This window comes from Desmodus rotundus, chromosome 5 (genome assembly GCF_022682495.2).
Source record: "Desmodus rotundus isolate HL8 chromosome 5, HLdesRot8A.1, whole genome shotgun sequence".
Taxonomy (NCBI): Eukaryota; Metazoa; Chordata; class Mammalia; order Chiroptera; family Phyllostomidae; genus Desmodus; species Desmodus rotundus.
The window spans coordinates 144030782-144048502 of NC_071391.1; the positions used below are offsets into that span (position 1 = coordinate 144030782).

General features: G+C 50.8%; 1 protein-coding gene across 21 annotated transcripts in view; it reads right to left on the reverse strand.

Moving 5' to 3' along the window:
* The window catches only part of DYSF (dysferlin), a 202305-nt gene that overhangs the window by 164417 nt on the left and 20167 nt on the right, over positions 1–17721 (reverse strand). For all 21 annotated transcript variants that reach the window (XM_053924834.2, XM_053924830.2, XM_053924832.2 and 18 more), the window contains exons 2-3: positions 17606–17661; positions 16604–16695 (exon numbers count right to left, since the gene is read on the reverse strand). In XM_053924834.2, coding sequence (XP_053780809.1) covers positions 16604–16695; positions 17606–17661 — 148 coding nt within the window. The remainder of the gene's footprint in view (positions 1–16603; positions 16696–17605; positions 17662–17721) is intronic.

Below are 17721 nucleotides of genomic sequence, written 5' to 3' on the forward strand. Positions count from 1 at the left end.
TCTATTCCTCTTGGAACCAGTAGACTCTTGATCACCTGGCAGGTTCCCTCGCTAGCAAGGCAATAAGCCTGGCCTATGCTCAAGACCAATTTTTCTAACATTTCTTTAAAGAAAGGACTGAAAAGAGACATGTCCCAGGGTTCTAGTAGAGAGAGTCACATTCCCTAGAATTTGCACTGATTTGGGTTACAGTCCTTCACTCTATGGAGGAAACTTGTACAACTAGTTCGCTAAGCTAGAGCTCCTGGGGTGTCTCCATCCCCAGGCCAGTGAGGGGAGGCGTCTGTCACCAGTGTGTTGCCTGAAGTGTCCTCAGGACCCAGGCATTATCAAAAAGGCCTGACAGTGGGTAGAGAGGACCCACATATCTGTATGACATTGGCAGTCAGAGTCACCTCTTGTCCTCCATGGGAAAACCAAGGCAGCGAAGAGGAGAGACGTGCTTGGGCAATCCCTCTCGGGGAGGCTGCCCTGAGGTTCGGGTCCTCAGGTTCCCAGAGGAGTCAGCCTGGTCACCAGGAGGCAGGCCCGACAGCGGAGTGGAGAGAGCCAGGCCTGGTCACGGGGCGCACACACCTCGGCCTGAGCACAGCAGGGCCCCAGGGTGCAGAGCAAAGCCAGGCATCCTCTGCCTCCCTTTCTGGCACCCAGCCCACCCAGCACCCCTGCCCCCCTTCCCCCAGGAGAATTCCAGGAAGAGGGGTGGCAACAATGGAAGGAAATGCAGAAGGAAGCGCTGGCCCCGCCCCTGCCAGCCCAGGCACCTCTGGCCACGAAGGACTGCTTGTTATTTCCTCCCTTAAATGTCTTTCTGGGTCATGAAATGCCCCCACCTGCCACCCCTGCCGTAGACCCTGGGAGTCCCTCTGATGGTCTGGGAGGCTTCACAAGCCCCAAGGCCCTAGAAGGAAGGGCTGCAGGCAGACGGCCTGTCCCAGAGCCTCAGGAGCAGGCTGCCCTCGTGGGCAGCACAGAATTGCTCTGGGAGGAGGGGCAGGGGAAGCTGGGGAAGGACTCCCTGGGAGGTGGCAGGGGTCTCGGAGATGGCAGAGGAGCTATGGGGTGGTAGCCTCCACTGTTCATTCATTTCACAGAGAATGGAGGAGCCACAGCTTTATTCCAGGGGCTTCATGTGTGGAAGGACCCAGACCCTTGAGGAGACTCACCCCACCTGGAGATCGAGACTGAGACATAGACCCTGGGGCCCAGAGACCTTCCAAATCAGGGATGCCCTGCTCTGAGCAGGCACCCGCCCAAGTGTGGCAGACAGGATTCAGTAGGGGTCCAATGAGGCAGGGAGGGGCCTGGGGTCCTGCACGGCTGCCTTGTGGCCAGCTCTGGGTGTGTGCAAAGCCTGGCTGGTGGCAAAGAAACCTCTGTGGGCCTTGACCCCACCCCCTGCAGCCTACTCACAGAAGAATGTCACTGCTCCCTCAGCCTCCCCAGCCCCCACATCTCTCCTGGCTGTGTGCTGTGCTCTGGAGCGCCTGGAATGTGGGGGGTCGGAGAAGCGTAGGGGCTAGAAGAGCTGCTGCCATCCCAAAGACAGAAGGAGACAGAATCAGCATGGTGGGGAGAGGGGAACGTTAAGGCAGTTTCCATTTCCTTCACGGAAAAAATTAATTCCCTGTCGGAGAAGGGAGAGGAGCGATGGGGCGGTGGCCTCCAAATCTGAGCCTTAAGTGGGAGGGTGTGAATTAAAGTGGGCAAGTAAGCTTATTTTAATGAAGCACAAAGAAATCTAAACAATTTCATTTTAAAACACTGAGTCATTCTACATCATTGTTTGTAAGAAGAACACACGGCAGACAACCCCAATGTCCATCACGGAAAAGGAGTGAACAACGTACAGTACGGTGGTCAGGCAACGGAAAATGGGAAGTTCACCATAGACTTCGACATGGAAAATCCTCAAGATATATTGCTAATTGTTGATTATGTTCCAGTTAAAGGTGAGATCATATGGTATTTGTCCCTCACCACCTGGCTTATTTCACTTAGCATAATGCTCTCCAGTTCCATCCATGCTGTTGTAAACATAATCAAAAAAAGAAAAAAGCAAACAAAATATAACCAGAGACATTGAAGTTAAGAACAATCTAACAACGGCCAGAGGGGAGTGGGGAGGGGACAGTGGGGAGAGGGGGTTTCAGGAACTACTGTAAAGGACACATGGACAAAATCAAGGGGGAAGAGGGAGGTGGGTTCGCCTCGGGTGGGGTTGGAGGGGTGGGGAGAAAATGCAGACAACTGTAATTGAACAACAATAAAAATGAAAAATAAAAATAAATTTAAAAAATTAAAGATATATTGCTATTTGTAAAAAAAAAAAAGTGAAGCCCTGGCTGGTGTGGCTCAGTGGACTGCACGCTGGTCTGCAAACCAAAAGTTCCGATTCCCAGGCAGGGCACAGGCCTGGGTTGTGGGCCAGGTCCCCAGGGGTGGGCATGTGAGAGGCAACCGATCTGTGTATCTCTCGAACATCAGTACTTCTCTCCCTCTTTCCCTCTCCCTTCACCCCTCTCTAAAAATAAATATTTTTTTAAAGTGAAAAAGATGTGTATAATATGCTGGCAGTACTTAGTTATCAAAGGCGTGGACAGAAAGCCCAACAGTGGTTGTCAGAGGGTGCGGAAAAGGGCGAACGGGGAGTTATTGCTGAACGGTAGAGAGCTGCCGCTTCACAAATGGAAGACTTAATGAAGGTGGATGGTGGCGATGGTTGCACAACAATGTGAAGGTAGTTAATACCATTGAACTATAAGCTTAAAAACAGGTCCTGGCTGGTGTGGCTCAGCGGGCTGGGCGTTGTTCTGCAGACCACAGGGTTCTTGGATTCAATTCCCAGTCAGGGCACATGCCTGGGTTGTGGGTTCAGTCCCAGTCAGGGCACGTATGGGAAAAAAAGTAACCAATTGATGTTTCTCTCTCACGTCAATGTTTCTCTCCCTCTCTTTCTCCCTCCCTTCTCCTCTCTCTAAAATCAGTAAGCATGTCCTTGGATAAGGATTTAAAAAAATAGTTATGATAATCATTGTTCTTTGTATTTTACCACAATACCAAGAAAAAAAAACCTATTCAGAAAATGAATATCCTACCTATTATATAAAAAAAAAGGGGAGCAGAGTCCATACTGGTGATTAAGCCGTGATATAAGAATTCTGGAATGATAGGTAAGAGACTAAGGACAGTGGTACCGATGGGGACAAGTGAGAACTGGGCAGATGGGAGACAAAGGTGACAAGGGGAATTTTTGCTGCATTTTTTTCTTATAGTGTTTGTTTTTGTAACAAAAAAATAAATTTTTACCAACTCAAAAATTAAATTTAAAAACAGAACATAAAACTCTTAAAATCTTGTAATTTATCCATTCAACAGTATTTACTTAGCACACCCAGCAACACACTGTCCTCACCTCAGGGAGCCTACTCCTAGTAGTGACCCGCCACCCCCCCAACACACACACACACAGAGCGTATGGGACACAGCGCCCAGCACCTTACGCGCACTGATGACCTAGTGTGACACTGACCCGTGGGATGGGTGCTGTTACTGGTCAGTCCACCACACAGAGGAGGAGACTGGGACCCCGAGAGGCGTTCTGCCTGCCTGATCTCACCCAGGTAACAAGCAGAGCCTGACTCCCAGGGCTTTGCCATGTGTCCCGCCAGAGCAGCAGGGACACCTCGGAGCCCGTGAGCGCGATGTGAAAGAAACGAAAGGCGCTTGGTTTGCTTTCTCCAGGGAAAGGGGACCCAGCCCATAAATTTGATCTGGTTCAACTGTTTTAAAAATCAGGTTCTTAGCTGTATGAGTCATGCCATTTTATTTCTGTACGTCGATGCTCTGACGTCGGGGGCCTGCTGACCCGGAAGGGACTGCCCCTCCGAGGGCGAGCCAGTTTCTAGACATAGTAATGACACACCCGCAAGTGCAACTTTTGCCTGCAAACCAGCCAACCCAGAGCCCGCACCCCACCACTCTGGGCGCTCACACTCCAGGGCAGATTCCCCTGCCCTGGTCACCCAGGGCCAGGTTCCACACAGCTCCAGACCACCGCCACACCCCGAACCTGGCACCGGTATTCAAACTGGCCCATTCCAAACTCGCTTACCCTGCCTCGCATGTTCTTTTCCAAGGAAACCACAGTAAAGGCTCTTGCCCACGCTTTCCCTCACACCCTCCGCCTCCTGATGGACCCTGGTGTCTCCCGAGTGGCCGTGCGTGGTGTGGCTGGTCTCCTCCTCTTGGGAATTGTGAGCAACCAACCATCTTGTCAAAGGCAATCGTCTCCTAATCTGTTGGCCTCACCAAAGCTGAAAAATAACAAAACCTACATTTTAAGTCACAAGCCTGCTGATCCTCTGTTGGGGAGGTTAGAGGTTAATGGCCATTGTTTAAAGCTCAGCAATTGTCCTCTGTAGATGAGCTAAGCTCTCAAATGCCAAGGAGGTTGGGAGGTCTAATCGTCTACACTGTACACTGGAGTTTTCAGGGGGTGACCTTGAAGGCTGGGCCTTGAGGAGAGGGAGCAGAGGGGGAAGAGAAGGGTCCGTGTCCGGGATAGGTCTGGCAGCAGGGCAGCTGGTGGAAACACCTGGAGAAACCAGCCAGAGAGAGGCAACCCCGCCCAAGGGACCCAGAGAGGGCGGCTCTTCCACTGAGAGTGGTGTCCACGGCAGCAGGGGATCTCAAGGCTCCACCTATGCCATGGTGCCGTGGGCTGAAGCATAAAGGGGGCAGGGGCCCAGAGAGGACAACAACCCCAGGTGCTGCGGGCCGCGTTAGGGAGCCGGAAGATGAGAGACGTGGGTGCAGCTCACACTGACATCTGACGAAGAAGTGACTGTAAGACTAACCCCCTCCCCCAGCACCCCCAAGGGGGTGATACACAGCTGCTGCTCTATTGGGTTCATGGGACACCCCAGGGGCAGACATGCAACCATTCTCTTCCCATGTGGGGTCACTCCCAACATTCTCAAACGGTGCCTTTCAAACTAGAGCAACATTTCAGAAACATTCTTCCTCCCAACTATCTTACAAAAACAAATATTCAGCACTGAGAGATTAAGAATAAGAGTTCTCAAGTCATCCTGCCTGAGTTGAAAACCCAGCTCTGCCTCGTGACAGCTGTGTGGCTGGGCACAAGTTACATGCCCTCTCTGAGCCTGTTTCCTCATCTGTAAAAGTCACCTATTCATTTGGAAAATATGCAGTCAGCACCTACCTTGGGTCAGGCACTGCTGCAGGCACGGGGGGTACTGGCTGAATGAAATGGACAACCCCCTGCACTGTCGGAGCTTCAGGAGAACAGTGCACACCTTGGAGGATTCTCGTAAAATCGAAGTTGACTTACCTAACTCCCTACGTGTGCCTGGAGCATAGACGGGGCTTGATCAATAGCGGCTCCCTTCCTCCCAGCCCCACTCCCCACAGTCCCATCCCTCTCTGCATGCACCTATCCCACTGGTCACTGTGAGAGCCACATTAGATCGTGACTGGAAACAGTGTCATATAGAAGTTAGATTAATTTTTGGTCATTCCTGCTGGCAGAATAAAAATGAGATCCTCAAAATCTTACAGAGAAAGACTGTGGCTCCATGGAAAGAAGAACTTTCCAGCAGAAGAACCCAGGCCCGAAATAGGGTTCTCCATGACTCCAGCCCTGCCCTTCCAGGAGGGAGGAGATGAGGCTCCTGGCCTGATGACCACAGGTCATCACACCTGCTGAAGGGGGAGGCTCCTTAGACTTCAAGGGATGGGGGAGGCGGATAACAGGAAATATACGGAAAAAAATCATACAACACCTTAACAGGTGACAAAAATGAAGATCACCAATGAGTGACATCACATGGCCCCAGATCCTGAAAGGGTCACGACTCACCTAAGATGTGTTCTGGCCAGGAATTAGTTCTGGCCAAATCATGAGAAAAACATCTGACAAATCCCACATAAAGGACATTCCAGTTTTTAAAACTGGGCAACTGCATTATTTTAAAATGTGAATTGTCATAATAGACAAAGGCTGCAGAAATATCCAAGATTAAAGGAGACCACGGAAACACGATGACAAAATTTAATACGGGAGTCTAGACTGGATCCTGTACTGGGGGAGGGGCAGGGGAAATCGCTAAAAGACATTACTTGGTCAATTGATACAAATAGCAAATTAGATAGAAGTATGGCAGACATGTTAAATGTACTGAAGTTGGTAACTGTATTGTAATTATGTAAAATAATATCCTTATTCTTAGGAAATATACACTGAAGTATTGGGGGATAAAGGGCCATGATGAAAATAACTTACCTTCGAGTACGAGAGACAAAGAAAGGGAGGGAGAAGGAAGGAAGGAAGGAGGCAGGGGGCTGGAGAGAGAATATTGTAAAGCAAATGGATAGAACATTAATAAATGAATCTGCGTGAAGAGTATATGGGTGTTTTTTGTTCTATTTTTACAACTTTTGTATAATTTCAAAATTATTGCCTAAAAAAGCTCCAGAAAGTTTTCCATGTCAGTTTCTCAGTCTTTATCTTTTGTGTGGGTGTTTTTTAAGTATATTTTATTTATTATGCTATTACAGTTGTCCCATTTTTTCTTCCACTTTATCCCCTCTGCCCTGCACCACCCCTCCCTCCAGCATTTCCCCCTTAGTTCATGTCCCTGGGTCGTACATACAAGTTCTTTGGCTTCTCCATTTCCTATACCGTTCTTAACCTCCCCCTGTCTATTTTGTACCTACCATCTGTGCTTCTTATCCCCTCTACCTTTTCCCCCATTCTCCCCTCACACCACTGATAATCCTCCATGTGATCTCTATTTCCGTGATTCTGCTCCTGTTCTAGTTGTTTGCTTAGTTTCTTTTTGTTTTTATTTTTCAGGTTCAGTTGTTGATAGCTGTGAGTTTGTTGTCATTTTACTGTTCATATTTTTGATCTTCTTTTTCTTAGATAATTCCCTTTAACATTTCATATAATAAGGGCTTGGTGATGATGAACTCCTTTAACTTGACCTTATCTGGGAAGCACTTTATCTGCCCTTCCATTCTAAACAATAGCCTTGCTGGATAGAGTAATCTTGGATGTAGGCCCTTGCCTTTCATGACTTTGAATACTTCTTTCCAGCCCCTTCTTGCCTGTAAGGTCTCCTTTGAGAAATCAGCTGATAGCCTTATGGGAACTCCTTTGTAGGTAACTCTCTCCTTTCCTCTAAAGACATGCCGACTACAAATACATAGACACATTCATCACTGACTCAGCTGCACCCTGCTCTCATTAGACTCAATGTGTCAGGTGTGACAGGAAGGTCAGAGAGCCCCTGTCCTAGCCAAACACGCATGCACACATACACACGCACTCAGGGGGTGAGGAGGCGCCAGTGAGCCCCTCAGCTCTCAACCGTGCGTGCCTGGCCACGAAGGGCAGGAAGTGAGAGACAGCCGGACATTCCCACCCTGAGCACTCCTGGCCTCTGGCAGCCTTCCCACCAATATCTGATTTCCTGGGGCTGCCCGAGGGTAACTCTAAATAGTTTTCCACTTCAATCCAGAGAAAGACAAAAAAAAAAAATACTATTCTGAAAGCCAGGGATACCCTGGATAGAGTCCAGGACAAAGTATAGTTACAAAAACCCTTGGGAAATGAGGAGCAGATCAGCACTTCCACGCAGACGGAGAACAATGGGACGGGAGCTGTAAACACTCCTGCCCCAAAGAGCCCGCCCAGGGTTCCAGAAAGGGCGGCTGCCAACTGCGCGCCGGAGTCCAGGGGCCGCGCTTTGGGCCTACTTCCCCCAACTTCTAGCAACACAAAGCACCTCTCTGCCTTTTAAATGTCCGCGTGCACACGCACACACATCTGAGTGTGCACGCCTGTGTGCAATCACGCTGGGACAGGCAACTGGCAGATGACCAGCAGGGAGAAAGTACCCTCCACACATCAAACAGACTGAAGGCTAAATATACTAACCACTATGAATTACTATGAAAAAGACAAGCAGCTCACAACATAAAGATAATGGCAGAAGAAGAAATACAAATGGGCAAAAACACCATTTGTCTTTGAAATGGTGTTTCAAAGATGCCCCACTTTACAAGGAGTCAAGGAAGCACGAATTATAAGAACTTTTCCCTGTGGCACTAGCAAAAATTAAAAAATTGGCAGGCACTTTTTTGACTGTGTTGGTAGACACAAATTAGAACAGCGTTTTGCAAAGTAATCTGGTAGAATCTATGAAAATGTTTCGTGCTCCCACCCTTTGATCCAGTAATCCCACTTCTAAGGACCCATCTGAAAGAAAAAATAGTATAAGGACAGAAACATTTGGATAAAGATGCTCAGTAGATAATCATTCAAGAGCAAGAAATCGGGAAGAAACTAAAGAGCAGTCGACGTGGGTGCTACGGTGGGACGGAGCCCGGGCGTCCACGCTGTGCGGCGCGCAGCACGGCCGTGTAAAACGGTCAGTCCGTGCACACCGAGGGACCGGGCTCACGATGCAAAGCAAGGTGCAGACCAGCATGTAAGCGTGATTCCATTTCTGTGTCAGCACATGTGTACCCATGTATATAAACAGATGCTTGCACACGCCTAGGAAAAGTTGAGGGGAGGGTGTTCCAAATTGTCAACAACAGACGCCACTGGAGGGAAGGGGAAGATGGGGGGAGAACTTGTACTTTTTCCTTTATAATTTTTTAAGAATGGAGCTTATTTGTGCCTATAAAATGCGTATAATTTTTAACTTTCGTGAGATTTTTTAGTTTTTTAAAATAGAAGAATGTGTGTGCATACGTGAACACAGTATGTTGGGCACACTCGGGGGGCAGCCATGTGCCCATGTGGGGCATGGGCGTAGGGCGGTATGCACGCGCAGCTGTGTGTGTGTGTGTGTGTGTGCACGCGCGTCTCTGTGGACCCTGCTGCTGCCAACACTTCCCACACACTGAACAGCGTCAGTGCGCCAAGCACTGAGCAGGCACTTGAAATCCGTGCATTGTCTCATTTAAACTTTGACGCGGCCTTGCCGGGTAGGTACTGTCATTGCCCTGGTCCTGATGAGGCAGCAGAGTGCAGAGAGGTCCCAGCCACAGACAGTGCCAAGATGAGACTCACTACTGAGAGCGGGGCCCCTGAGAGAAGCCTCTGACGTTTCTTCTCACGCCGCCACTCCTGCCCTGCTCGGCTCTGGCGGGCAGCCTGGGGGACTGGGACCAAGCGCTCCACACCCACACACTTCCAGAGTGGGGGACAGCCGCTGACTGGCCCTTCCAGTCACATCCCAGGCATTCTTGCATGGGGGCCCTCTTGTTAAAAGGACCAGGACTCATTCATGTTCAGCTCCTTCCCAGAAGTGCCCACATTCCCCCGGTAGATTAAGCCCAGGGTCCCAGGAGGCACCAGGACACCCCCACCTTTACCCTGGGGACACCAAGGCCTACTCCAGACTCAGAGACAGCCCAACAGGAGACAGTCACCTGAGTCAGGAAGACCCACCACTCAGCAAATTTCCTAATAACCTGCCGTGGTGCCTGACATTCACCATTAGCATTCCCTGGAGAGTCTACACAGCCTGGCATGCAAAGCAGCATCCACCGGGTTCCCCAGAGGAGCTTAAGCCATAAGTTGCCACCAACGCTTCAGTATGAATTAGTCCTTTTTCAAACCAAGCTGGAGGAGAGCAGCCTTTGATGGGAAAGCGCTGCCTCAGTAGGACTTGAAGCAACTAGGGTGAGCAGGAGGGCAACGGGAGAGAGAAGGAGAAGGGCATGTGCCAAAAGGAGCTGCAGCTTATTGAGCAACCCCTTGTGGCCGGTCCCTCGGATGTGCTTTAGCATTTGGTTCCATATTCCCTACAGAGGAAGAAACAGGCTCAGGGAGGTTAAGCTACCTGTTCAAGGCCTCACAGCTGTTGAGACTGCACCCCAGCTTTTGCCAAAGTCCACACTCATTCCCCTGGACCAGCTCATCAAGCCCAGTGTGGGGTGTGAGGCAGCGCAGCTGCAGAAGGGAGGAGAAGGAGGTTCCCCAGCTGCCTGCTGGGACCCCAGCCAGTGCGGCCCTTGATGGCCAACACAGATCACGGGGGAGGCAAGGCAGGCAAGGGGACTCTATGTTGGGCGAGAACCCCCTCCATGCCCCACTCTATAGTGCCACCGGGTCACTAAGAGGCTGCGAGCGGCTCACACTATTCCAAAGAAAACACTACTGTGGAAGCCTAAAGGAAAGCCTCTTCAAAGGCAGCACGTCCTCCTAACTGTTCCTGGGTGTAAACCTAGGCCTCCTTCCTTCCACACTTCTTGATTAAAGCGGGCTGGGCACACAGTCACCCGGGGTTCGCTTGTCAGATCAAATACAGGATTCCCTGGGAAGTTTACATTCCAGGTAAACAACGAATTATTTCTCGATATAAGCATGTCCCACGCAATGTGGGGCCATACGAACTCCACTGGGCATCCTGCATGTTTCTTCGCTGAAGCTGACGGCCCTACCCGGGCCTGGCAGACCTGGGCCAGCGAGTTGCTGCAGTCAGGGTGAGCGTCATTTGGACCCTGGTGCTCTGGCAGGTGGATGTTTTGACCCCATGGAGACTTTTGCTTCCACATTCATATTTACCAAACATTTAAATCACGAATACACTTACATTAATTAAGTTCTACTGGGAATGCATTTTCCAGAACAAATTAAGCCCATTTAATTTGTTGACACATTTTCTAAACAATGCAATTAAATTTCCCTTTTAAAAAAAATCTTCGTTTTTATTTTACCAAAATTATTGTCATTGATAACTATCTGTTTTCTGTTTAAATTTCCCAACAAAAATTTAGCTCAAAGATTTATTTCATTTTTTTGTACATATCAGGCTTTGCTTTATCAACTATAGCTCCCTTTCATTTTAAGGGGTTTGTGTGTGTGTGTGTGTGTGTGTGTGTGTGTGTGTGTGTGTGTGTGGAATTATTTCTATCAAATCCCATTTTTCCAGGTCAGTGTTGACAGTTGCCGACAAGATTCTTCGGTCAGTTTTCATTGCCTTACCAATTTACCAGGTGCAGTTGTACCCGTGGTCACCGTCTGGACATCATGTCCACTGAAAATGGCATACGTGAACTGTCACCAGGGTAACAGATTGTGTTTATCCCTCAGCTAGTCCGTGGGAAGACTGAAAGCAGCGCCGTGCAGCAGTGCCAGCATTGCTCTACGGCAGCGGGTGCCCGGCCCTGGTGCCACTGGCCTCCCCCGGGCAGTGTCAAGAAGAGCCCACGCCGGCATCCCACTCCAGTTCGTCCTTTAATCAATTTAGTGCCGAGCTCACACAGACACTGATCTCTGTTAAAGCTTCCAGGTCATGCCCTGGCCGGGCAGGTCAGCTGGTTATAGCGTCGTCCTGATACACCAAGGTGGCAGGTTTGATCTCCGGTCAGGGCACAGACAGCAATCAACTACTGAATGCATAAATAAGTGGAACCACAAATCAGTGTTCCTCTCTCTCTCCCTCCCCCCTCCCTCCCCTACCTCTTCCCCTCTAGAATCAATAAGTGTAAAGCTTCCAGGTCATTCTAACACGCAGCCAGGATTTGGAACACTCTAAAAATCCAGAGCTGCTCTGCCTAACGCAGAGCCACCACGCACACCAGCAATTTACATTTGAATGAATTAAAATTAAGTAAAATTTAAGACTCGGTAATGAGGCAGGAGAGTAAGAAGCTAGGAAAATTCCCTGGCAAGTAAAATGGGGAAACTGAGACAAGATAATTAAATAAGGCCAAACAATGTGACCAGTTGACAGCCAGCTAGTGAAAACTGTAAGACCTTATCTCCCCTACCCAAGGACACTCGAAAACAAATGGTTTGTACCTCTCCTCCCAGACCAGAGAATAAATAGCTTAAATCACTCTGGTCAGGGAGATAGAGGACAGAGACCCAGCTAATACCATTTGTACCAGACAAACCCAAGGACGGATGAAGTCAGGGGAAGAAATAACAAAAACCAGATAAGAGCCAGACAGACCCAAGATAAAAGTAAAACAGTAAAGCAGACCAAGAATAATCCCAACCACCCCTATACACTCATTTTGATGCATCAGCACACTAAAAACACCTCTGGAAAGCTGATGAATATTCTGCTTAAACCCTCCCCTAAGATTCTCGCTGGCAGAAGAGATAAGAACCCTCAAGACAAAGACCAGGCAAGGCTGGCTCTGCAGCACGCCCAGGCCTGTTCTCTGGCATGAACTTTCCACTTTCCTTCTAAACTCTAAGGGTCCGGCACAAGACTTGAAACCAGGGGAGCAGCAGACAGCGGCAGCTCATCCAGGGCTGACTTACCCCCTGACCCTGTCTCCTTTTCTCTGACTTCCCAGTGAGCTAACAGCAGCCCCGCCCTGGCTCACTTCTTTCCTATAACGTTTCTAGGGAGCCAAAGCAGAGCACTGCCTGCTCTCTCTCCTCTAGCTTCTTCTATCCTGTCCTTCCTTTGTTTCACTGTTTCCAGCCTTAATAAATGTACTCGCAAAATCACCTAGAATCCTGTTGTGAAATCTTTTCTACACGAAGTCAAGAACCCACATACTACCGGCCTGAGGCAGACCACTGTGGGCCTGGTCCGCATCTGGCGACAGTCCCCAGTTACATTAGCCAACGCAGAAGAGTTCCATCGTCTTAGAAAGTTCCACTGGGCAGCACTGGTCTGGAGTTGAGGTGAGTGGTCCCACCCCAGGCTGCACAGTAGAAATACCTGAAGCCTGGGAATTTGTAATGATGCACAAGCCCCACCCCCAACGAATTAAATCAGAACTTCTATGGGGGGGCAGGGGAGGGGGACAGGCAGGGGGGCCAGAGAGTGGTGTCTGTAGAAGCTCCAAGGGTGCTATGGTGTAGCTGGATTAGGAACCTCTGGGCTGAACATCCCAGGGGTCAAAACAGCTGGTGGGGATCAAGGGTCACATCCCCTCCAGTGGCTGGCTCTCCAGAAGCCAGAGTAAACAGGAAGTGAGTTGTTCAGTGCAGCCTGGGACAGGAGTCCAGGACCTCCAGCTGGGTTTGCAATGAGTGTCTCCCGTCCCTAGGGAATAGGGTTTCCTTTTATGCGAATTTCAAACCAGATTTTATCAACACAAAGTTTATTCACCCCTCTCAGTTGACTCTGGGGTCCCTCAGGCTGAGGGTGGGTGGGGTGCTGAGCAGCCAGCAGGCAGTTCCCAGCCTGAGATTCCCCTCCCAAGGTTTCCCAAGGTCCCACTCCAGGCCAGCAGACCAATCTGGTACAACGAAGTCAACCAAAACTGCCATCGGCTGTCAGCGGAAATACAGAGCATCAAATGCCCCCAAAGCCATGGAGAAAGACAGGAAAGTAGAGGTAGGGGAGACTCAGTGGAGAGAAAGACTGAAAGGAAAGGGGGGTGAGGAAGGAAAAGAAGCAAAGCGAGAGACTGAGATTAAAGAGTAAGTGAGGCATTGACGGGAACTCTAGAAACAGATGAGGCAGAGGAGGGAGGGAGGGAGAGGGAGACAAGGCCAGACAGAGGGAGACCGCAGGAGTGAGTGACGGTAGATGGCTACGCACGATCCGCCTGCTTGGAAGAAGACCCAAGGAGGACCAGCCACAACCACACAGGACACACACCAAAGCTCCCAGTTATGAAGGGGGCTGTCCCATCATTAACCCTGGGTGACCTCACTGAAGCCCTGAGGACAATCAGATGACGACCGTCACGGTTACACCTGTTATTTCCCTGTTTGCTTCCTGACCAATGACAAGTGGAGGGTAGTGAGTAGGTGTTCTATTTACAATGTTCATTGAACTGAATTTTTTCCCTCTTCTCTTTCAAAATGAAAAATGTCACGGGGTTACTCTTGTTACTTCCTGGTATGTTTCTTACTTTTGTAGCTTCAGAATTCTTAATCTCAGGTTCCTTCCTCACATTTCATAGGTGAAAGTACTGTGAGGTCCAACCACGGAGGCACCTGGCAGCCACCTTGCAGGTAAGCAGCCGGCCTCCTGCCCGCCGCTCAGGCAGGCTGGGCATTCAGGCAAACTGCTGTCAAGGCTGCGTACCCCAGCGGCTCCTACAACGAAGCCAGAATTCTGTCATTTCTACACGTGACAGTGCTGTCTGAGCAACCTCTGAAGTTCTTCACATGTTTATGAATGTAAGTTTACATACACTTAAACTCAGTTTAGTTACTATTTAACTTTTAATTGCTAGAAATGCAAAATTGATATATGGTTGCAAAACTCAAAAATTACATTCAAATGATTATCAGAAAGCCGTTTCTGGTAAACTGGGAACTTATGGGAATTCGTTCTTTTGCAAATTGATGTTTGAGGAACTGATTAAGCACACTGGCCCTGCAATCAACTAGTCACGTGGGAGGAGAATTCTGAGAGCTGGCTTCCCCCCAGGAGGACACCCACAGGGGCCAAGCAGGGGGCCCCGAGGTACAATGCAGCCTGGCCCTTAATGTGACCTCTGGCTCACGGAGCCAGGACAGCCCAGGTGTGGCACTGGCCTGGTGTCACCCTGAAGACCACCCTGGTCCTTGAACGGTCCCACGTATTCATGACTCCTGACCTTGTGCTGCCTTCATAGTCTTAGAAATCTTCCCACAGGGTCTGTAAAATGCTGAATCTGATCATGAAAATGAAACGTGCATTTCCTCTGCATGCCCTGCAGTAACCAGACTGTTCTGCCTCTGCCTCGCTGAGCTCTCCCCCCCCACGCCAGCATCACCAGGGAACTGAACTCTCTAGGAGTTTCCGCCCCCGTCCAGGGCTTCCAGCAGCCTCTGAGAGGTTCAGTGATTATGAGCCTGTTGCAAATGAGCCCTCTAATCACAGCTCTGCCACCACTAGCCTTTGAGAAAATTACCCAGTCTCTCAGGGCCTCAGATTCCCCATCTGTAATGCTGACAATTATAACATCAATAGTAGTACGTAACTGACTTAAAAAGATCTTGTATAGAGAGGCTCAGCACAGGGCCACACGGCTAGCTCTCAGTAAGCGTCAGCTGGTGTGGTTTTGTTAATGTCATCCTCAGCCTGGTATTGGAGGCCCCTATCAAGCTGGGCCCACTGCTCCCTTCTCACTGGGCTCACATGTCATGTGACTTAGTCCCACGTATAAGGCCTTAGCCTGGCTGCCCTCCATACTCAGACACTGGAATGCCTTCTCTAAAGCCTACCCCAGCCTCTAAGTCAGGCTGAGTGGTCTTCCTCCAGGAAGCCTTCCAGGACCACCCAGTGCTCAGCACCACTCCCTTCCTGACCCACAGGTCCATCATTCTTGCCTTTTAGAGGTTTCTGTGTTTTCTACAAAATGTTTGCCCATTTTGGGATAGTTTAGTGTGAACTGATTCAAGCCCCTGCCCGCTATGCAGGATGGGGCTGCTCAGGCCCTGGGCCCACTCACCTTGCAGCCTCACCTTTGAAGGGCTCAGTGGAAGTGACCCCCCACTCCCACACATACCACCCCCTGTACCCATGGCCAGCAGACACACGAGAAACGGTGGCAGTTGGTTTCTTCCAAGCTTTATATGATTTCAACTCTCCAGGTGTTTTGCAGCCTAAGACCCTTGTCAGCCTTCCCCAGGTCTCTGAATCCTCCCCCCTTCCCTCTCTCTCCTTCCCCACCCCAAGGTAACACAGCCAGGCGTCCCAGGATTCAGGCAGTACTGACCCAGTTCCCAAACAAAGACTCCCCTGTGAGCAGGTCACTAAACCATCATGCCTGACCCTTGTGCCCAGAGCTCAGTACATGGCACCAAGAGCATGATCCACCCCTGGCGGCACCCGACACAGCTGCAGCTGCACCCCACCACGCCCAGCAGGGACTGCTGAACCCCTGACATGCAGGCTGTGCAGCTTCACAGGCTGCGTCTCCCAGGCCACGCTACCCCACAACCAACAGAGAACAAATAACATCCATCTGCACACTCGGTTGGTCCTGCCCACCCCCACCCCTACCAGCAGCACATACAAGGGCCAGGAGCTCAATGACAAGAGAAAGGACCCATGGCCAGCCTAGAGAGCCCGCTTTTGCCATGCCACCACAACCTTGCCCCTGCTAGTCTGGAAACCCTCCCCACCACTACGTGAAATAACAACAGAAAACACTACAGCAGGGTGGTGTGCAGTCAGTGGAAACCATTATTCCTGTTCCGACTTCCAAATCACAGATCTCCCCTCAAGGCCCACCTCTTCCATGAAGCCTTCCTTGAGAGCTCCCTGCAGGGTGCCACTGCCCTCACCAGTCTGGGCAGGGCGAGGAGAAAGGGCCACACCCAGGAGCCCAGGCTGGCACTGGACACAGGGCGCCTACTCCTCCCCACTCCCTGGGACACAGGCTGTCTATGCAAACACGTGCACACCTGATTCTAGCCCAACTTCCTTCCCTGCAGTCTGGGCGGCTCTCAGATTGATCCATGGCTGGGTTTTTGAGGCTGCAGCTGAGCCACTCCCCAACATCCACCACTGGGCCAGGCCCAGGGGAGGCAGGTGCTCAGTAAATGCTGAGTTGAAACACCAGCTCTCTGGGGCCCAGGTTCTGGAATATATGTCCACCATGACCTTACCTGTCCCTGCAGGCCACAGAGACCCCCTGCCCACCTCACCTGTTCCTCCCCATCGTCTCATGGTCTTTGACCACCACATGAAGCTCGGAGCCCTGGTCCAGGGGGACGCCCTTGAGGTCCCACTCAAAGCCCTAGAAGAAAAGGAGGAAAGACATTGTAACCTGTGGCCCCCTAGGGGAAGAGACTGTCTGGTTCACCCCGACCCCCCAAGGGCACCGAGCAGGCATCCATGAGTGAGGCTGGTGGGGGATGGATACGTGAGTGAATGAAGGAACACATGAATGGCAGGGTTGCAGAGCTTCAGAGTGATAGGGCTGAAGCAGCAGAAGAGAGGAGGCCAGACTCCCATGACCCCCACCCTGATTCAGTGCCGCCAATCACCAGGCCTAGAAGTACAGCTAGGAGAAATGCCCAGTGATCCTACAGAGTCCGCAGGGACCACGGTCAAGGTGCTCATCCAGAGCCGGGCCCCACTCTGGTGGGCAGCATGAGTTAGTGCCACACTCGGGAGGCCCAGCCAGAGGCCCCAGGACCTTCCTCAGAGTCAGGGCTCCCTTGTGCGTCCCAACCCCATCCACGCAAGGCACCCAGGGAGGCACATGCAGGGCGCTGGTTAAGGGCAGGGGCCCGGCATGGGCCAGAGGAGGTCCTGGTGAATCCAGGAGGGCTATGGGAAAGAGGTGAGCTTTGGACAGGGAGAATGGCCTGTGTAAGGGAGAAAAAGCAGGCCAGAGAGCCCCTAAACGCCCTCTACCTGGTTGACCAGAGCTGGAGGAAACAGACAGACATCTTACTCCTCCCCGTGCCACGCCCACACCACAGGGCAGATGCATCTGTTGACATGGCATGCCAGGCCACCAGCTGTCCTCCCAGGTTCCAAGTGCCAAGAGGATTTAGCTGGCACACTAGAGCACCAGCCCCTCCCCTCCCTGACAATACCACTGAGAAAGCCCATTTCTGCAGGGGCCCCCTGACTTGTGCCATCAGCGGTGGTGGCCGCAGAGAGAGAGGAAGACAGGGAACATGAGCAAACCCACATACCTCATTCCACACAGGGTTCACATTGTTCTTGATGACCTTGGTTCTCTTCTTCACCCCTGTGGGATACACAGACAGGAAGTGAGAGGCTGTCATTTCTGCCCTTCCCACCGAGTTAG